This window comes from Macaca thibetana, chromosome 6 (assembly GCF_024542745.1).
Source record: "Macaca thibetana thibetana isolate TM-01 chromosome 6, ASM2454274v1, whole genome shotgun sequence".
NCBI lineage: Eukaryota > Metazoa > Chordata > Mammalia > Primates > Cercopithecidae > Macaca > Macaca thibetana.
This window is the reverse complement of record NC_065583.1, coordinates 106,297,494-106,320,560: the sequence shown is the minus strand read 5'-3', so window position 1 is coordinate 106,320,560 and position 23,067 is coordinate 106,297,494. Positions and strand designations below refer to the sequence as shown.

Below are 23,067 nucleotides of genomic sequence, written 5' to 3'. Positions count from 1 at the left end.
ACTGACTAGCAACCACTCCTCTTATCCCAGATATCCAACCCAAAGCCAGGAACCTGAAGGTTTGTTTTCTATAGACACTGCATCAGGGCCACGCACAGTGGCTCATGTCTGTAATCCGAGCATTCTACTAAAAATACAAAAATTAGCCTGGCATGGTGGTGGATGCCTGTAATCACAGCTACTGTGGAGACTGAGGGAGGAGAATCACTAGAACCTGGGATGTGGAAGTTGCCCTGAACCAAGATTGAGCCACTGCACTCCAGCCTGGGAAACAGAGATAGACTCCGTCTCAAAAAAAAAGAGAAAGAAACAAAGAAACTGCATTAGAGAAGCTTCAGATTGAGATGCAAAGCAAAATAAATGGATACGGTGATGAAACAGAAAATATTTGTTAAATCAGTGGTATCAGCACCATGGAGGAAACTTGTTAGAAATGCAAATTCCCCAGTCTACTCCAAACTTACTTTGGAGGACAGACTAAAATGGCTCCTAATGATCCTCACCATCTGGTATTTATGACTTTGTGTACTCTTCTTCTCTTGAATAGCTTGCTTCTAACCAATAGAATATTTCAACACTGAGGGTATTTCATTTAACTGATTAGGTTAAAAGAGATTGTAACATTTTCTGTCCTGCTAGCAGACTTGCTGTATTGCCTTCAGCTTGTATGCTTTGATGATGCAAGTAGCCATGTTGGAGAAGCCCACCCAGCAAGAAACTGAGGATGGCCACCAGCCAATCACCAGTGAGAACTGAGGCCCTCAGCCAACCATCCTCAAGAAATTGAATTCTGCCAACAATCACATGAGCTTGAAAGTGTATCCTTCCCTAGCAGAGCCTTCAGATGAGACCCCAGTCCTGGCCAACACTTTGCTGCCTATGAACAATCCTGTTAGAGGTCCCAACTAAGCCATGCCCGATTCCTGACCTACAGAAAGTATGAGATAGTAAGTGTGTAATAGAGACAACTAACACACCTACTGAATCAGATTATTTGAGGGTAGGGCCCAGCAATCTGTGTTTTAACAAGCTTTTCAGGTAATTCTGATGCAAACTAAGGTTTGAGAACCACTGCATTAAACTTTGGGATAATCTTCTTGCTCTACTTCCTAAATGTATATGGTTTCAGGGCAAGAGATAAAAAGATTAGAGAACTGTTCTCTAAAAAATGGATTCTTGGGTTATATGAATCACAGGGAAGAATGACAGTCTCATTTATCTTTTCCACTGGCACCCAGACAAAAACATATTGCTCTTTAGAGATTAGCAATCCAAAATTCTTTATTGGAAGAATTAAAAACATATATATATATATATGAGAGAATATATTTGAAAATTGTATCTAAGACTGTGGGACTGCAGACTGCAAGTATGAATAGAAAAATCTCTCCCAGCTGGGCACAGTGCCTCACACTTGTAATCCTTGCACTTTGGGAGGCTGAGGCAGGAGGAGTTTGAGACTAGTCTGGGCAACATAGGGAGATCCCATTTCTTAAAACAATTTTAAAAATTAGCTGGGTTTGGTGGCATGTAGTCCCAGCTACTGAGGGATGCTGGGGTGGGAGAAGCATGTGAGCCTGGGAGGTCAAGTTTGCAGTGAACTGTGATTGTGCCACTGCTGTCTAGCCTGCGTGACAGACAAGACCCTGTCTCAAACAACAACAACAACAACAACAATTCCCAAATAATTCTTACTGTGGATGGTATAAATTCTTGTTTCTGGTGTGTTTGCAGCAAAGAAGGTAGCCATGTAATACACATTTTGGAGGAAAAATTCAAAAACTTCTCAATGTTACTAACATCATAAGTTTGTACAGCATTGACTAAAAATTTAAAATAACAAAATCTGACAGAAATTCAAAAGGAATGCTAAACCTCTTCAAAAACTCCACTGTAGTTTGGAATCTGATATTACTATTAATAAGCATAATGCTATTAAATACTTAGATTTCTCTCCATTTTTATGTGACCAGTGTTTTCTTCTCGGAAGCTTTCAGGATCTTCTCTTTATTCCTGTTCTGAAATTTCAGTGAGGTGCCTTGTTCACTGTACAGACACTAAGTGGTACTTTCAATATGGAAATGCCTATCTCATTTCTTGTATTCTTTCTTTAATGATTTCTTCTACTGTTCACCCACTGTTCTCCCTGGATTTCCTAGAGTGATCTTTAATTTTCTTATCTTTTCTCTCCTATTTTCAGCTTTTTATTTTTTTGTCCTTAGTAGACTTGTAAAGCTTTGCCTTGTAATCCTGCTACAGATATCTATATATTATCTATTTATTTATATTTCTGTTTTAAACAACTAAAAGCTCTATATTGTTCTCTTATTGTTCCCTCTTGTCTATAGCTTTTTGGAAAAAAAAAAATGTAGATGTTTCTTGATTCTTGTATAGTTTCTGTTTCTTTTGGGTTCCTTTGGTCTGCTTAGTTTACTTTGATATCTTTCACATTGGTGTTTTCTGCAAATACTTGTCGATCTTTGACTATCTGTTCATTCATATTTTAGTGAGGAAAACTAAAATCCTAACTGGAACTCTGTGGAGTGTGAGGGGAATGTGGCAGAACTCAGACATAGTTGAATTCACTGTTGGGTGATCAGCAGGAGGTAAGCCTGCCATTGTTTTAGGGAATCCCAGATGCCACTATCTAAAATTCTTATCTCTGGAACAGTTCAATTCTCTGCTCAAGTGGCTTACAGTCTGGTGGAATAATAGACATCTTAAAAATTACATTTAAATATGATTAAGTGCTGCTAGAGAGGTGTGAAGTTTCCTGTGGTAGCTGTAACAAATTACCACAAACTGGGTGACTTAAAACAACAGAATGTGTTCTCTCATAATTTGGAAACCAGAAATCCAAAATCAAAGTGTCAATGGGGCTGTACTCCCTGTGGAAGCTCTAGGAAAGAATCTTGCTGTGCCTCTTCTAACTTCTGATGGCTGTCAGCATTCCTTGCCTTCCTTGGCTGTGGCTACATTGCTCCTTTGCCTTCATCTCATCATCCCTTCTGTATGTTTCAAATCTCCCTTTCTTTCTCTCATAAGGACACAGTAATTAGATTTAGGGCCCGCCTGGATAATCCAGGATGATCTCCTTATCTTAGGGTTCTTAACTTGAAGAAGGTAACAGTCATGCTTTTACTATATAAGGTAATAGTTGAAAACTACAGGGATTAGGATAGGGCATGTTTTGGGGGGCTAGCATTCAACCCACTATAGGAAGTATGTATAAGAAGGATTTCAGTTTACATGAGAGGGGGAAAATGAAAGAACATTCATAGAGAATGCCTAATTCAGTGTCCTTCCTACCTCTTGACAGTATGTAAATCAACAGTGAATAATGTTTAACCTGAAGTGGTCCAGCCTATTGTTTATGACAGAACTATCTCCAAGAACTATCAAAGGATGCTTAGCTTGTCCATACTGTGAAACATACACAGTTCATTCATCTGACATAAAACAAAATAATGGCTATGTTTCTTTAATTTCCCTTATGTTAAAAAGGCTGAATGGAAGTATCTAAAGAATCTGACACATTTCACGCCTGCTGTCCCCACTGAATATTCTTGCTGTCTGCAGTTTACCTTATCTCCTCTAATATGACAAATTAGAAGTCATAGACAGAAGTATGACATGAATATATTTAAAGATTATCGGATTCTCAAGTGGTGCCTTAACAACAAATATCGCTGAAATAGTCATATGTCAGTGAATAACTACAAAAAGAAACAATATATCTGAATGTTTAGAAATTCCTTGAAGTAGACTGAATTGCTGTGCTTGATTTTGTAAACTTTAACCTCTACAATTATAGGAATACAAAGGTTGCGGGTCGTTTTTAAGAAACTTTGTTTTTTTCCAAAATTCTGAACTGTTTTGTGTTCTTGGCTATTAGCAGGCATGTGCATTTCTGACTTCGTTTTTTCTTTTATCTCCTCAAAATTTCTTATAGTTATTCCGTCTCCACTGATGTTATCAGTTAATTCCTCATCTGAAACAAACATTTTGCAATATCAGTGTTGTTGTTCTCCTACCTGGTTATACAACCAGAAAATAGAATTTCTAACTTTTTTTTTTTTTTTTTGAGATGGAGTCTCGCTTTGTCGCCCAGGCTGGAGTGCAGTGGCCGGATCTCAGCTCACTGCAAGCTCTGCCTCCCGGGTTTAGGCCATTCTCCTGCCTCAGCCTCCCGAGTAGCTGGGACCCAGGCGCCCGCCACCTCGCCCGGCTAGTTTTTTGTATTTTTTAGTAGAGACGGGGTTTCACCGTGTTAGCCAGGATGGTCTCGATCTCCTGACCTCGTGATCCGCCCGTCTCGGCCTCCCAAAGTGCTGGGATTACAGGCTTGAGCCACCGCACCCAGTCGGAATTTCTAACTTTTTAAAGTTTCTGTTCCATGCTGGACTGTTTAAGGAAATGGAAGCTTTTAAAAATGTTTTTATATAACAGACAAAAAGTTTGCTGGTTGCAGCTCTGATGGGAATACAGTAGATAGTTGAAATGAATAGAACTAACAATTTCCTGCTATCAAAATATTGTTAGGTTTCCTGATGCTAAATAAGTACTATATTAAAAAGCAACAGAAAGAGTGATAGAAATACTGTTTATTCAATCAATGGGAAAAGGATTCCCTATTTAATAAATGGTGATGGGAAAACAGGCTAGCCATATGCAGAAAACTGAAACTTGATCCCTTCCTTACACCTTAGACAAAAATTAACTCAAGATGGATTAAAGACTTATAAACGTAATACCCAAAACCATAAAATCCCTAGAAGAAAACCTAGGCAATACCATTCAGGACACAGACATGGGCAAACACTTCATGACTAAAACACCAAAAGCAATGGCAACAAAATCCAAAATAGACAAATGGGATCTAATTAAACTAAAGAGCTTCTGCACAGCAAAAGAAAGTATCATCAGAGTGAACAGGCAATCTACTGAATAGAAGAAAATTTTTGCGATCTATCCATCTGACAAAGGGTTAATATCCAGAATTTACAAGGAACTTAAACAAATTCACAAGAAAAAAACCCCATCAAAAAGTGGGCAAAGGATATGAACAGATACTTCTCAAAAGAAGACATTTATGCAGCCAAAAAACATATGATAAAAAGCTCATCATCACCGGTCATTAGGGAAACGCAAATCAAAGCCACAATGCGATACCATCTCATGCCAGTTAGAATGCCGATTATTAAAAAGTCAGGAAACGACAGATGCTGGAGAGGATGTGGAGAAATAGGAATGCTTTTACACTGTTGGTGGGAGTGTAAATTAGTTCAACCATTGTGGAAGACAATACAGTGATTCCTCAAGGATCTAGAACCAGAAATACCATTTGACCCAGCAATCCCATTACTGGGTATATACCCAAAGGATTATAAATCATTCTACTATAAAGACACATGTACATGTGTGTTTATTGTGGCACTGTTCACAATAGCAAAGACCTGAAACCAACCCAAATGCTCATCAATGATAGACTGGTTAAAAAAATGTGGCACATATACACCATGGAATACCATGCAGCCATAAAAAAGGATGAGTTCATGTCCTTTTCAGGGACATGGATGAAGCTGGAAACCATCATTCTCAGCAAACTAACACAGGAACAGAAAACCAAACACCACATGTTCTCACTTATAAGTGGGAATTGAACAATGAGAACACATGGGGAGGGGGACATCACACACTGGGGCCTGTTGCGGAGTGGGGGGCTTCTGGAGGGATAGCATTAGGAGAAATATCTAATGTTAGACGATGGGTTGATGGGTATAGCAAACCACCATGGCACATATATACCTATGTAACAAATCTGCAGGTTCTACACATGTATCCCAGAACTTAAAGTATAATAATAATTATATTAAAAAAATACTGTTCATTACCATCAGTCAATATCAGCTTAGCAACCATCTTTGATAACATTGTTTTGACTTTCAAAGTAATCACTATTACTTAACTACTAGGCTTAGTGGCATCTCAAAATATGGCCCACATATCCTCATTCTTCTCAGTTTGGCCATCGGTTGAATACAATTCAGTTGGAAATTTCTATAAAAATAAGTAAATCTATAGGAAATGTGTACAGATTAAGCAATATTACTAATACCTGGTTTGTGAGAAATTTCCTTCTTTTCTCTTTGACTAAGTTGTGAGATGTTGGCCAATTCTTTATTCATATTGTCAGTGGAATGAGAATCTATATCATGTATAGTCTCACTTTCCAGATGGTTTTGTCTCCTTTTTTCAACTTTAGTTGTTTCTATTACTTGAGAATGAACAACTATGGATAAAGGCTCATTTGAATAAATTATTTTTTTGTCTCTGTCAGTGTAATTCCTTTCAGCGTCACAATTCTTTGCCACCTCTTCCACAATATGTGTATCTGCTTGTTTCATTAAAAAAGTTGGTTCTCTGGGAATATAATCCTGTGGCTTTTTGAATAGCTCCACATGGTTAGTCAACTTTGAAACCTCATGTGTCGAAAGTGTTCTCATACAAGCCAGGGAATTTTGCTCAGGATTGCCATGTGAGTGATCAAAAGAAGGTCCAAATATGCATTGTTCATAATTTGCAACATGTTCAGAAATAACTGCATTATCTGAATGAGAAAAATTAACAGCTTCCTGTTCTGGAAGTGTGGTTAGGCTGACTGCTTGTAACTCATTTTCCTGTGAAAAATGATCTTCAGAAACTAAAAACTGTTGAAAATCCTTTTCTCTTCTATTTGTTAAATTCTCCTTAAAATTACAGTGTTTTTTGCAGCCTGTAGAACACATCACCTTTTTAGATGTTATAGCCTTCTCAGAGGTACAGCAATCATCATCATCATTATCAGAATTTCCCTTTACAAAGGATAGGAAAGAATTTTCCCATTTGTTAAATCTCTCATCTTTTTGGACCAAGTTACTGTTTTCATAAGATTTGTAAAGTACATGGTGTTGTTCCTGGAGAGTGTGAGGCTGCTTATCTGTAGTAACTAGTGGTAACGTGATTTCTTTATGTAATGAAAGTCCTGGGAAAGAAACAACTTCAGTTTGGTCAATGGATTCTAATTCCAAGCATTGAACTTCTTGACTATCTGATAAATCCAGGTTCTGGATGTGTGTCTCTTTGGAAACCGAACAAGCCTCAGTACTATTATCTAATCCATTTTTCAGGCTTGACAGAGTTAAGCTGGAAGGTTCACACGATTCTTCTGGAAGGTCATTAAGGGTTTCTAGAATACACTGCTGATAGGTAACCAATCTGTTTATTCTCCTGGAAGGAGAGACAGCTAGTGTCTTTCTTGGATTACAGTCTACATCATCTACTTGAGTCCTTTTACGTTGTGTTTTTCTTCTTCCTATATCTTTTGGCACATTTGTGTTGGGATCTTTGACATTATGGAGATTGCCCTTTCTGAGTCCTGTAGAGTATATCTGGTTAAGAGTTGATTGTTTATGCTTGGATTTACCAAATTTTGTGTTTTGGGGATCTTTTTGGTAATGTTCATATACATCTTCTTTATTTATAAATAAACTCTCTTTGCTTCCTTTATTAACTTTTACATGTTCCAGCTTCTGTCTGTTGGAATTTTCATTATAAACATGCCAAATGTGACTTTTAGAACTGAATTTTGGTTTCTATAGAAAAAAATATATAGTTAGCTTTAAATTTCAGCTGTAGTACTATATCAACTCAATCTGGATTATTGATAAATCAACTATTATTTGATTCAAACTATTATTTCTAATTCAATCTAACCACAGATCCTGCTGGGATATAGCCAACCTGATATTTGGGAAACACAGACTAATAGAAGAAAGGCAAATGTAATAGAGTTAGACTCTGCATGTATACTAATCTTTATTTTCTACTGTAGATTTTAATTCCTTCTTGCCAGTATTTTAGCACTACTAATCTTATTAAACATAATAAAAAAGTTTAATCTACTTAATTTGTATAGGCTTTTAAAGTAATCAGATCAAAGTTTCCTTTACAAGGAAACTCTGTGCTGGTGTACATCTTCTGTGTCTAGTGGGTTGGCGCTATTCCTTTGAGCTGTAAACAAAAAGAGAAAATCAAAGAAAGCAGATTCCAGTAGTCAGACTCTAAACTTTACAACGAAGCTTCACACAGATGCTTTAGAAACACTTTCCTCTCCCAATTGTTATATAGGCAGAGCTAGAATTAGGGGTTTCTTCTTCTGGTATCTGGGAGAACTATGGGATAGAAGCAGAAAAACAGACTTAAAAACAGGAAGACAGATATGCTCTTCAACTGGTCTGTATGAAAAAATTATTATGGGCTGCTAAGATTAAAAAAGGAACACACCTTCCTCTCATTCACCACAATTCAAGTACCAGATGAAGAGTAACTGCCCACCATGTAAAGTTTGAAGGGATGGGCTAATACCTTTGACTCCTTCCTGTACTATGCTTAGGCCACAGGAAATTAGACATGGTTGATAAACCTTAGGCTCCATAAAGAGGAGGAGGAAGGAAATGATTACCAATATATTAGTGTGCCCAGATATGCTACAAACTAACAGCCCAGAACCCTCTGATTCTCATGCAATTATTCTGGTGTCTTAAAAGCAAATGTGAAGTCACTATTACCAAAGCTTCAGCAGTCTTTCTCTTCCCTTTGATAATCTATAAAACAACCAGAAGTTATATCCCTATAAAAATGTTTATTACTAAACATAGATATACCTTGTGTTGGTATACATCCTCTATGTCTAGTGGGTCAATGCTACTCCTTTGAGCTGTGAACAAAAAGAGAAAATCAATGAAAACAGCTTATAGTGGTTAGACTTTAGACTTCTAAAACCCACCAGTCCTTTGCCATGAGAAAACCAAGTGGAATAAGTGAAATTATGCAAACATTTTATATTAAAATTGGCACATACAACATTCCTATAACTCTCATATTAGAAATCAAATACTATCTTAAGAGAGCTAAAACATTTATATAGGGAAAGCAAAACAGATCTAACAAAATAACTAATACTAAAGATTGGCACTAAACTCAGTATTTATTTTCCCCACAGATATATCCAGATATGACCTCTTCATTCAATAGATTATGTAACTGTGTGCAAGCTACTTTTATAAAGTGAAAAATTATCTTATAATTAATTAGATTATCATCTCCTAATATGTCTGCTTAATAAGGTCCTAACTGAATGCTGCATTCTCTTCAAAGTAAAACATACACAGATGGAAAAGGCCAATCATCTTATGAATGTACAGGGCGAAAAAGATTATTTTTAAAAAGGCTAAGTTGATAATAAAAGGAATTATTTTAGTGTCTCTTTCATAGCCTTCTTTACATACTGAAAGTAGCATTAAAGTTACCTATATATGCATTTGGCTACAAAAGATAAAAACCTAGAAACAATGACTTACACACAGGAAATATTCAAAGAATATTTGACAGAGGAAGGAATAAATTAATGAACATCTTAGATGTGATACATAACACAAATTTCCCTAAATATAAGCTAGAAATGTAAAATATTTTAATGAGGATGTAATTCGAAAACAGAGCAATTTATTTCTTGGGGACAATTTTCATGATAGCAATAAAATTATGAGCTGCATAATGAAGTCTGACATTGATTCATTCATGTTGTACAGGTGAAAAAAGTCAAACATAATGTCCTTTTACCAAGCAAAAAGGTGCTATTCCTTTGGAGCACCGTCACTGGGGACTCACTCCAGAGTTTCAGTCTTGATACTCATCTGCTTACCAGCTGGCTGACCTTCAGCAAATTTCTTAATGTCTCTGCCTCCATAAAATGCCCATAAATGAAAGCCAATAATAGTTTCAACCTTATAGAATGGTGAAGATTAAATTATATAATCCATGTAAAGTGTTTACATGAATACTAGGTATAGAGAAAGTGCTCCATTATTATTGTTATCATTTTCTAAGAGCAAAAGGACACTATACCTTCTCCAAACTTTTGATCTTAAATAAAAGAGTAGAAAAATCATATTTTCCAGAAACCACCCTGCAAGGGACATGGTTCCTAAGAGAATCTGGAAGGAAGAACAGGGCTTTATTTTCTCTCAGTTTTAAGACTTTACATTCCCTAATACAACCAACTTAATACCCAGGTATAAATTCTGAGGTGGTGAAATTTGGTGATATTTTCCCTCTGCCACTCTGAGTTCCCATAAGGTACTGGGTACTGTGTTGAGATATTTACATATATTAACTTCAGTAGTCACATTAACAATCCCATAGGTAAACAGAGGCATAGATATTATAAACCCAAGTTTACAGATAAGAAAATTAGAAATGTTAATTCACCCTATAAGCTTTATAGCCTTTGAGGCTATAAAGTTAGGACTGAACCTTGTCCTACATCAAAGTAGATATATTTTACTTTAAGCTAGAAAAGCAGCAAATATATTTTATATGAAGAAAGTTCTTTATTCATCATTCCCATACTTGAAAGCTCTCCATCTGGAATTTAAAAATGAATATTTTCTTTATTTAAGTGAAATAATATCCTCTATTTACATACAAATATTCTTCATGAACCTAATTTTGCATTCATATTGAAAAGTAGGCTGATAATTAATCCTGGAATTTGAAAGTTCAAACTTAAGAAATATTCAAACCATCTGGTGAAGCATGATAATGCAACACATCAACCCATCTTAGTAAATTCTCTCACAAAGGAAGAGTGGGAGCTTAGTACCATGGAGAAATGTTTGGAATTCCTTTACATGAAATAAAGTTCACTGGGTAGGAATAGATTAAAAGTGGGCACTGGCCAACAGGGGATTCTGGATTTGGAGAAAGGACTAGAATGCTGTAGCAAGCATTCCCAGAAGAGCAAAACAATGTATGTTGTAATTATTTAAAATAGAGAAATCAAGCAGTTAAGCAGATTATCAAAGCAATAATTTAAAAATACACTTTTGCCTCCAACTTAATAGTTTATTTGCAATTTTCCATATAGCTTAAAATGTTAATATGATTGTTTTAATAATTTATCTCAATGTGCTTTTACAGACCTGGCTTCAACAAGTTACTGTCTGTCTCATTTCTCATGCAATTTGGCTACTCGGAAGGAAGTCTTTTGCTCTAATGAACCACTAATTAATTACTCCTGATAGCCTTCAATTATCAATGAAGTTTTCTCTTTACTATAAAAGTAGAATATTTTGATCCAGGACTTAGTTCTTAGTCAATAGCATTCAGACAACTGCATTTCTTGATCAAGTATATTATTTATAAAATAAGTGGCCATAAAATAATAAATAGATCCATTAACCCTAAAGAAAAACTAGTCTCATGACTGGTTGTTAGATTGCTCTAAACTAAATTTCTGTAACTTTACTGATGTGACAAATAGTTATAACAGGGCAGTTTAATCTTACCTGATGTCAGGCATTTTTGATGTTTAGGGATATATCTCTCAAGGAGACGCTTCATACATAAATCCTTGGCCTCATCCAAAGCACATTTTCCATCATCATTTCTAAATAATGGATCAGCTCCATTCAAAAGAAGTAACTCTGCCACCTAGAAAAAGGTTGCTTATATAAGGGAACCCAGATTGAGGGTATATTACTGTAAATGTGTGCTAGCAGACAACTCTAAGTAACATCAAATATATCTTTCGAAAACACAGTTTAGATTTATCTATAAAGCCTTGTCCAATAAAAAAAGAATTAAGGTAGTTGCTACTGATTTTAATTCGTTGATACATGAGTTTCTTCTCAATAAAAAAAACTAAAGGAAGAATGAAAGGGAGAAAGAAAAAAAAAGGTGGGAAGAGAAGAAAGGGAGAAGGAGGTAAGGGGGATGGAAGGTGGGAAAGCAGGCAGGCAGAAAGACAGGAGGCAAGAAAGGCTGAGGTAGAAATGTTGGTGGCTCAGCCACTAGTGAAATGAAGTTAGCAAATACACAAATAATTAGTACTGGGCTCTATAATAGTAAATACAATTTTAACAGGTTCCAGGAGATAATTACATCTTCCATCTATACCTGTGCTGCTGCTGCTGCTCCTCAGACTGTTGGGGAAAAAGTGATTAATCTGTTACTACTGTTACTACTTCTCAAACAGCCTCCTCTATGCAGCTCTCCCTGAGCTCTCCCAATGTCTCACCACCTGCTGCTGCCCAGGGAAAAACGACTTCTCCTTCCTTTCACACACATATTACTGCCCAATATACTCTATATTATGCTTATTTCTTTCATATCAGTCTCTCCTAGTGTACTCTAACTTTCTTGAGGGTGGGACTATGTTTTTCTTTCTAAAAATAATTTATTATTTTTCATCAGGAAATTAATGAATATGGTTCAAAATACAGAAGGCTCAGACAAAAATACAATGCAAAATAAGTTTCTCTCCTTAACCCCTGTACTATTATTTTTTCCTGAGTCAGCCCTGGTTAGTTTATTCTGAATTTTTCCAGCAATAGTCTAGTCTAATAGGTATATATATATGTATGTATACACAATATGTATATACATATTTTTCTTACACAAATGGTCATATATTATATACACTCTGTATTTTGCCTTCTTTCCCCCACCCTCCCAACAAGTCCTTGGAAACTGTTCCATATCAGTGTAGACTACACTTCCTCATTCTTTTCAGCAGCTAAGTAATAGTATACTATATGAACGTACTATAATTTATTTCACCAGTACCCTATTAATGGATGTTTAAGTTGCTTCAAAGCTTTTACTACAGATATATGTCTTCATATTCCCAGAGACTATCTTAGTGTCTTACGTGAAGTAAATACTAAAAAGCATTGTTTAGTAAAAGAATGAATGTAGGGCAGGAAGGATATGGTGAGTAGGCTTTAAAGTAACATTATACTAAAAGAAGCCTAAATGTCCATGTTAATGTATGGAATGAGAGAAAGGATATAAATTTCTATATAGTATATGTACCTAAAAATTAAAGGTACATATATATTTCCTTTTATAATAAAGCATCCTAGTCTACTAAAATAGTTTGAATCTTTCTCTCTTACCTTTGGTATTATCTAGTTTGTGCCATTCACAAACACAACAGCTACACTTTCCTCATCTTCCTACAATAAAATGATTAGCACAAATCTATATTATGTCAGTTTTTTTTTTTTTTTTGAGACAGTCTCCCTCTGTTGCCCAGGCTGGAGTTCAGTGGCATGATCTTGGCTCACTGCAAACTGTCTCCCACGTTCAATCGATTCTTGTGCCTTAGCCTCCCAGGTAGCTGGGAAAAGGTGTGCACCACCACGCCTGGCTAATTTTTGTATTTTTAGTAGAAACAGGGTTTCACCTTGTTGGCCAGGCTGGTCTTGAACTTCTAACCTCAAGTGATCCACTCGCCTTGGCCTCCCAAAATGTTGAGATTACAGGTGTGAGCCACTGCATCTGGCCACTGTGTCAGGCTTTTAAAGAAGACATATATCTCTCTTTTGAGATAATAACTAGATGGTCTCAGGTATACAACATCTCTTTTGAAACTACTTTTTAATCACTTCGTACTCTGAGGTGTGTGTATATGTATGTGTGCATGTTCTTTTAGTGTTAATTCATGTTTAATTTTAACATGTTAATTCATGCTTAAAATCATAAACGCAATATTCGTACATTGCAAAAAAAGTTAAAAATTACAGAAAGGTATTAAATGGAAAGTCAAGGTCCCTCCCACACTTATTGTGGTAGGCTGGAAATGCCCCCTCATCCACCCTAACCAAAAGATACCCATGTCTTCATCTCTAGAACTTGTAAATGTCAACTTTATTTGGAAAAAAGATCTTTGCAAATATGATTAAGTTAAGGATTTTGAGATTAGGGGCTTATCTTCAATTATCTCACTGAGCTTTAAATACCATCACAGGTATCCTTAAGAAAGAGGCTGAACAGGATTTCACATGTACACACAGAGGAAAAGGTGATGTGAAGTCAAGGAAGAGGTTGAAGTGATGCAGCCAAAATCAAGGAAGGCCAGTGGCCACTAGAAGCTGAAAGAGGCAAGTAACAGATTATCCTCTGGAGGGAGTCAAGCCCCACTGATATCTTGATTTTAGCCCAGTGATTCTGATTTTGGACTGCTAGTCTCTACAGCCGTGAGAGAATAAATTTCTGTTGCTTTAAGCCACCCAGTTTGTGCTGGGTTATAGCAGTCATAGGAAACCTATACAGATTTGGGTACCAGAAAGTGGGGTGCTATTGTAACAAATACCTAAAAATGTAGAAGTGGCTTTGGAACTGGAAAGCCTGGATTGTCTTGAACAGACATCTGTAGAAATGTGGATGTTAAAGATCCTACCAGTGAGGGCTCAGGAGGAGCACATTAGAGAGAACCTGTGTCATCTTAGATAATGCATATATCATCATAAACAGAATGTTGGTGAAAAAATGAACATTAAAGGCATTATTGGCAAGGGCTCAGAATGAAATATAGAACATGTTTTTAGAAGCTGGAGGAAAGACATTCCTTGCTATATAATACCAGAAAGCCTAGATGTGTCCTGCAAGTTGTGTAAAAGCAGAACTTATAAGTGCTAAACTTAGAGGTTTAGCTGAGGTGATTTCCAAGTGAAGCACTGAGAGTGCAACCTGGTTTCTTCTTAGGCATTATAGTAAAATGTGAGAAGAAAAAGATAAATTGAAGAAAGAACTGTTAGGCAAAAAGGATGATTTGGGAAATTCTGTCCATCAAGATTGGAAAAGATGGTAAAACTTGGAGATTCCTGTAAGAAAAGTGTGCTTTGTAGAGAAGACCAAGGGCATAGCTGGAAAACCTTTGTTAATGCTGAAAAGAGTAGGAATATGACTCACGGACCCATTCAACCATCTCAGCAGAAGCCAGAAATATAGGTGAGCCTGTGGAAAGATCTGTGAAAGATCCTGTTGTCTAATGGCATGAATCCCTGTGACACACATGGTAAACTCACAAGGTTTTTTGAAAATGCTCTGTCTCAGAAACACTGCATCTTAGACTGAAAGAGACAGAATGAAATGAAGAACTGCCAAGATTTTAGAGACAGTAAATAGGATAATGAAACTACTCACCTGAAAATGTATGCTACCCTTTAAAAGAAAAGAAAAGAAAAGATAACACCAAGAACAGAAAGTTAGCAATGAGTGAAGAGTAACAGATGGCTGTGATATAATAGAGGTAGACTAGTCAGAAGCTTAGGAGATTAGCAAATAGATAGTCAAAGAAAGCCTGGCTAAAACTATAGTCCATCTTAGTGGTCCAGAAGAATGCTGTGTATATCCAAGGCAATGTCCTTTAAGGAGATGCTGGAGAGGAAACTTCTGAGTTACTGGTCCCTGGCTAAATGTAGGCCAAACTCAAAACTCCCTGAAGAATGAACATAGTCTGTAAGCCACACCAGATCCAACAGTAAAATGTAAAAACCTTTCTGATACAGGAAGATTAAACACAACCTCTAACCAATCAATAATTGACCACTAAATGGCCTTGAAACAAGGGTATTCTGTTGGAAACCAGGATAAAGATAAAAACAAGAAAAAAACAATTTTGCAAACAGGGTCACAAGGTTGCACATGGTGAGAGAAATAGACTTCACAATCTATCAAACAAAGAAGCAACCCAAGTTGGGTATGTGAGTCAGGGGGACTCAGCATCCAGAGTTGCTATAATAGATTATCTTAAATGTCCAATTTTGGCTGGATGTAGTGGCTTATGCCTGTCCCAGCGCTTTGGGAGGCCAAGGCAGGAAGATGACTTGAGGCCAGCAGTTCTAAACCAGCCTAGGTAACACAAGCAAGATTCTACCTCTACAAAAAATAAAAGTAAAAATAATTTTTTAAAAAGCTGGGTGTGGTGGTGCATGCCTATTGTCACAACCACTCAGGAAGCTAAGGCAGGAGGATCACCTGTGCCCAAAAATTCGAGGCTGCAGTGAGCTATGATCACATCACTTCACTGCACTCCAGCCTGGGCAACAGAGTGAGATTCTATCTCAAGAGAGACAGAGAGAGCGAGAAGGAGAGACGAAGAGACATGAAAAGAAACACTAAAGTATGACCCATACACAGGATAAAAAGCAGTCATAGGAACTGCTTTGAGAGGACCTATATTTGCAGAAAAACACTCTAAAACAGCTATTACAAATATGTTCAAAGAGCTGATGAAAGCCATGTTTAAAGAATTAAGAAAAAACATGGTGATAATGTTTTATAAAATAGAGAATGTTAATAAGCAGAAAGTTTTTAAAAAATCAAATGGAAATTCTGGGATTCAAAAGTATAATAACTTCACCAGAGGCCTCAACAGAAAGTTTAAGCTGACAGAAAAACAGAATCAGTGAATTTGGAGAGACAGATTAATAAAGATTACACAATCAGAAGAATAGATTTTTAAAAGAATGAATAAAAATGAATAGAACATCAGAGAAATATGGGGCATGATTAAGCACAACAACATACACATTACAGGAGTTCCCAAAAGACAGGAGAGAGAAAAAGGAGCAGAAAAAAAAATATTCAAAGAAATAATAGCTGAAAACTTCCCAAATTTGATGCAAAGCATTAATACACACATCTAAGAAGCACACCATATTCTAAAAAAGATAAACACAAAGGGATATATATCTAGACATAATCAAAGTCAAAATGTTAAAAGTCAAAGATAAAATCATGAAAGCAGCAAAGGAAAAATAACTTATCATTTAGATAAGAACCCCAATAAAATTAACATCTCACTTATTAGAAACAATAAGGTCCAGAGACAATGGGATGAGACAGTCAAAATGCTGAAAGGAAAAAAAAACTGCCAAGCATGAATCTTATATCTAGCAAAACTATCTTTCAAAAATGAAGGCAAAATAAAGACATTCACAGATAAACAAAAGCTGAGAGAATGTATTGGTAGAAGACCAGCTTTAAAGGAAATACTAAGGGTAACTGGGCTGAAAGCAAGTGACAATAACTCAAATCCACATGAAAAAGTGTATGAATAATGGTAATTATACAGATAATTATGGGAGATAATATGATTGTATATTTATTTTCCTTTATTCCCTTAACTGATTTAAAAAGCAATGGCATAAAACAATATGATATTGTATTATAAGGCCTATAACATTTATAAATGTAATATACTTGACAATAATACCACAAAAGAGGCAAATCAGAATAAAGCTGAATTGGAGTAAAACAATGATACCAGTTGGTAACTTGAATGAATCTACAGGAGAACATGCACAGAACCAGAAATGTAAAATAGGAAGCTTAATAAAATAAACTCTACAAGTAAATACTTGCTCTTATCTCAGCTTCTTTAAGAGATATAAGATAATATAAAGTAATATTTGTAACAATATATTGTATTTATAAAATATACAAACATAATACGTATAACAGTCAAAGAACAAAAATAGGGAAAAATAATTTTGCTATACAGAAACAATGTTTCTATATCTCACTGGAAAAAGGTTAGCAAAAGAATGAAGTCAGTTCTGATAACTTAAGATGTATATTGTAAGCCCTAGAGCAACCACTAAGAGCATAACTCAAAAATACACTAAAAAAAATTAAAGGAATTAAATTGTTACACCAGAAAATATTCACTTAATGTAAAACAAAGCAGTATAGGTGGGAAAAACACAAAAAAATGAGACAGACTGAAAACAAAAAGAAAAATGGCAGGTATAAATCCAACCATATCAATAACAACATTAAATATGAATGGATTAAACAACCTAATCAAAAGGCAGAGATGGTAAGATGTGATTCTTTTTAAAAATATACTATCTGAGACATACATTAGATTCAAAGATAACAAATAAGATGAAAGTAAAAGGATGGAAAAAGACATACCATGCAAATGGCAAAAGAGACCTGGAGTGCTGGTCTGGTTTGGCTCTGTGTCCCCACCCAAATCTCATCTTGAATTGTATTCCCATAATTCCCACATGTTGTGGGAGGGACCCAGTGGGAGATAATTGAATTATGGGGGTGGTTTCTCCCATATGGTTCTCATGATAATGAATAAGTCTCATGAGATCTGATGGTTTAATAAGGGGAAACCCATTTCTCTTGGCTTTCATTATCTCTCTTGCTGCTGCCATGTAAGAAGTGCCTTTCCCCTTATGCGATGATTGTGAAACCTCCCTAGCCACATGGAACTATAGGTCCATTAAACCTCTTTCTTCTGTAAATTGCCCAGTCTCAGGTATGTCTTTATCAGCACATAAAAACAAACTAAAACAGTAAATTGGTACCAGTAGAGTGGGGCACTGCTGAAAAGATACCTGAAAATGTGGAAGCAACTTTGGAACTGGCTAACAGGCAGGGTTAGAACAGTTTGGAGGGCTCAGAAGAAAACAGGAAAATGTGGGAAAGTTTGGAACTCCCTAGAGACTTGTTGAATGGCTTTGACCAAAATGCTAATAATGATATGGACAATGAAATCCAGGCTGAAGTGGTCTCAGATGGAGATGCGGACCTTGTTGGGAACTGGAGCAAGATTGACTCTTGTTATGTTTTAGCAAAGACACTGGTAGCATTTTGCCCCTGCCCTAGAGATTTGTGGAACTTTGAACCTGAGAGATGATTTAAGGTGTCTGGTGGAAGAAATTTCTAAGCAGCAAAGCCTTCAAGAGGTGACTTGGGTGCTGTTAAAGGCATTCAGTTTTATAAGAGAAGCAGAGCATAAAAGTTTGGAAAATTTGCAGCCTGACAATGCAATAGAAAAGAAAATCCCGTTTTCTGAGGAGAAATTCAAGTCAGCTGCAGAAATTTGCATAAGTAATGAACAGCTGAATGGTAATCCCCAAGACAATAGGAAAGATGTCCCCAGGGCATGTTAGAGGTCTTCACAGCAGCCCCTCCCATCACAGGCCCAGAGGTCTAGGAGGAAAAATGGTTTCATGGGCCGGGGCCAGGGTTCCTAATCTGTATGCAGCCTAGGGACTTGGTGCCCTGTGTCCCAGCTGCTTCAGCCATGGCTGAAAGGGACCTATGTAGAGCTCAGGCTGTGGCTTCAAAGGGTTCAAGCCCCTAACCTTGGTAGCTTCCCCATGGTGTTGAGCCTGCAAGTACACAGAAGTCAAGAATTGGGGTTTGGGAACCTCTGCCTAGATTTCAGAAGATGTATGGAAATGCCTGGATGCTCAGGCAAAAGTTTGCTGCAAGGGCAGGGCCCTCATGGAGAACCTCTGCTAGGGCAGTGTGGAAGGGAAATGCGGGCTTGGAGCCCCCACAGAGAGTCCCTACTGGGGCACTGCCTAGTGGAGCTGTGAGAAGAGGGCCACTGTCCTCCAGACCCCAGAATGGTAGATCCACTGACAGTTTGCACCATGTGCCTAGAAAAGCCAGAGATACTCAGCACCAGCCCATGAAGGCAGCCAGGACAGAGGCTGTTCTCTGCAAAGCCACAAGGGTGGAGCTGCCCAAGACCATGGGAACCCACCTCTTGCATCACGGTGACTTGGATATGAGACATGGAGCCAAAGGAGATCATTTTGGAGGTTTAAGATTTGACTCCCCCAATGGATTTCGGACTTGCATGGGGCCTGTAGCCCCTTCATTTTGGCCAATTTCTCTCATTTGGAATGGTTGTATTTACCCAATGCCTGTACCCCCATTGTATCTACAAGGTAATTAACTTGCTTTTGATTTTACAGGCTCATAGGTGGAAAAGACTTGCCTTGTCTCAGATGAGACTTTGGACTGTGGACTTTTGAGTTAATGCTGAAATGGGTTAAGACTTTGAGGGACTACTGGGAAGGCATCATTGGTCTTGAAATGTGAGGACATGAGATTTGGGAGGGGTCAGAGATGGAATTATATGGTTTGGCTCTGTGTCCCCACCCAAATTTCCTCTTGGATTGCACTCCCGTAATTCCCATGTGTTGTGGGAGGGACCTGTTGGGAGATAATTGAATCGTGGGGGCAGTTTCTCCCATACTGTTCTCGTGTTATGTTTTAATGAAAAATCTACTTAGATATCACAGCCCAGGTGCTAGGTATGCTCATTGCTATTGAATGTTATTGCTTTCAGGTATTTTCAGTGAAATATATCCTTTTAGAAAGAAAAAAAGTCTTGAATTCATACTGATATTTTCATTTCAGACTTCATTGTATAGATTTACGCATACCTTTGGTTCTCTACCTACTTGCATGTCTTTTTTTAAAGCTAAACATTTCTTAATACAGTAACCGAATTACCTATTTCTTTATCATCTAATATACTTACAATATTACTGTTAACAATGCCAGTATTACTATTAACAATGAAACTACTAACAATGTTTATTTTGGTAGTTCTTTTTCTTACAGTATATTCCATTAGGGATGAAGAGTCAGAATATTGTCTTTTGAAGTACAAGATAAATATTCTTTATTTGAAATGCTTGGGACTAGTTTAGAATTTTGGATTTTGGAATATTTGCACTACCCTACGGGTATGATGCAGGCCTTTTTGACACTTTCAATAACATATTTATACCACAGAGCAGAAAATAAGCAAAAAACCCATAGTGAGTAATGCACATAGGTCTTGGCCCCATGTGGGGCACCGTCAGGCACTAGTGTATCTGGTCTGAACATGAGCTATTTTATTACCCTTTGTGGATGAGTTTGCATGAGGGAATTTGGGCATGTCCAGAAAAGCTGAATTGCAGCTGAAGGGAGCTAAGAGGGTCTTTTTCTCTTAGGGTGACTGAATAAATTGTATGTTATGTGCCAGTGTGTTGACTGCAATCATCACATGAAATCAGGTGTGAAATTTTTCACTCATGGCATCATGTCAACACTCAAAAAGTTTTGGATTTCTGATTTTTGGGTTAGGGATGCTCAACCTGTACTTGAAAGAATTTTGTTCTCTATCCTACTAACTTCTTATGTAAGAAAGTCAGCTGATTCTAGAGGGAGGAAAGTACTTGATTCAATAGTATGATCAAAGGTGAAAATCCATGGGCAAGCTTTAAGTAGAAGTGTATTTCCTTAAGAGGCCTACTGTTTAAGCTAAATAAGTGATGACTGTGATGCCAGCCACTTACTGAAATTTCTCTTCTTGTTCCAGTGAATAACCCTTGGTGGCTTTAAAATATGTCTACAAATTTAACATTCCTACCTCCAAAAGTAGAGCCTGATTTCCCTCCTCAAAAGTGCAGGCTGGAGTTTTAGTGGCTTGCTTTTAACAAATAGTATATGGCAGAAATGACACTATGTGACTTCTAAGGCTAGGTTAAAAAGTATTGTGGCTTCCTCCTTGTTCTCGATCTTGATTCATTAACCCTGGCAGATGCCAGTTGTCATATTGTGAGGACACTCAAGCAGCTCTATGGAGGCATCCATGTGGCAATGAACATGGCTCCTGCCTATAGCTATGTCAGTGAGCCACCTTAGAAAGAGATCTTGCAGCCCCAAACTTTTAGTTGATTGTGTTCCCAGTCAACATCTTGACTACAACCTCATGAGAGACCCTCAGACAGAACCACTCACCTCTGCCACTCTGAAATTCCTGACTCACAGAAACTGCAACATGATAAATGTTTATTATTATTTTAAGTTTTATGGTAATTTGTTAGGTAGCAACAGGTAACTAACACAGAACCTAAATGTAGGTTTAAAGTAGATGGATACTCAATGAAAGTCATTTATTACTCTTTGGTGAGGGGAGAGCTTTTTAAAGGTAGAGATTACATAAGCAGGCTTCAGAATTCCAAGTATTGGGCTACAGAAGAAATTGGTAAGTGCAGACAGTTGGTGAACGGACTGCCAAAGTATTAGTTACTGCCAAAGTAATGTAGTCACTCCCTTGGGATCACCAGCTGGATTTCCAGAAGATTGAGGCTCTAGCTTCTGCCTTTTCCCTTCCTCCATACCTTTTTTTTCATGCTCCTTGATTCTGAATTTGACACAAAACCTCCAGAGATAAACACCACAGCTCTTAAGGCAATCTCCTTACAAAACTATTTTCCTGAAAGAAACCAATGCATTCTGTATTTTCTTTGCTGAACAAAATGTGAATACCCAGGCATAAATTCTTTATGTTTTGCTTGTATATGGCTTGTATATGAATTAGAGATTTAATTGTATCTACCATTGCTTTCAGTTTCCCTACCTAGTCTTAAATTCCCAATGTAAAGGAGTTTGAAAAGTAGAATTTTTAAGTTGCCGTGTCTTAATAATTTTTAAGGGATTTGACTCATATTGTCCCTGTGATATGGCATTTTTCTCTCCAAGACATTTTATAGCTTTTCCAATTAGATTGTGCCCTTTGTTGTGATTCAATGTCTTATGCTTTCAGAGTTGTAATTTTTTGTAATCACTTCCATGGTATGGACAATTTGATCATAAAGATTTAAAGTCCAAATATTCCAAAATCCAAAAAAAAAAAAAAAAAAAATCAAAATCCTAAACACTGCTAGTCCCAAGCATTTCAAACAAAGAATATTCAACTTGTACTTCAAAAGACAGTATTCTGACTCTTCATCTCTAATGGAATATACTTTAAGAAAAAGAACTACCAAAATAAACATCATTAGTAGTTTCACTGTTAATAGTAATACTGGCATTGTTAATAGTAATATTGTAAGTATATTAGATGATAAATAAATAATTCAATTACTGTATTAAGAAACAAATGTTGGCCGGGCGTGGTGGCTCAAGCCTGTAATCCCAGCACTTTGGGAGCCCGAGACGGGCGGATCACGAGATCAGGAGATCGAGACCATCCCGGCCTACACAGTGAAACCCCGTCTCTACTAAAAAATACAAAAAACTAGCCGGGCGAGGTGGCAGGCGCCTGTAGTCCCAGCTACTCGGGAGGCTGAGGCAGGAGAATGGCGTAAACCCAGGAGGCGGAGCTTGCAGTGAGCTGAGATCCGGTCACTGCACTCCAGCCTGGGTGACAGAGTGAGACTCCGTCTCAAAAAAAAAAAAAAAAAAAAAAAAAAAGAAACAAATGTTTAGCTTAAAAAAAGACATACGAGTAGGCAGAGAACCAAAGTTAAGCATAAATCTATGCTATGAAGTCTGAAATGAAAATATCAGTATAAACTCATGATTTTTTTTCCTTTCTAAAAGGATATAGTTCACTGAAAATACCTAATAGCAGTGGTTGCA

General features: G+C 37.0%; 1 protein-coding gene across 4 annotated transcripts in view; it reads right to left on the bottom strand.

Moving 5' to 3' along the window:
* The window catches only part of ANKRD31 (ankyrin repeat domain 31), a 161,886-nt gene that overhangs the window by 67,702 nt on the left and 71,117 nt on the right, over positions 1 to 23,067 (bottom strand). For all 4 annotated transcript variants that reach the window (XM_050794453.1, XM_050794455.1, XM_050794456.1 and 1 more), the window contains 3 exons: positions 11,391 to 11,535; positions 8,706 to 8,758; positions 6,119 to 7,634 (listed from right to left, as the gene is read on the bottom strand). In XM_050794453.1, the coding sequence (XP_050650410.1) occupies positions 6,119 to 7,634; positions 8,706 to 8,758; positions 11,391 to 11,535 (1,714 nt within the window). The remainder of the gene's footprint in view (positions 1 to 6,118; positions 7,635 to 8,705; positions 8,759 to 11,390; positions 11,536 to 23,067) is intronic.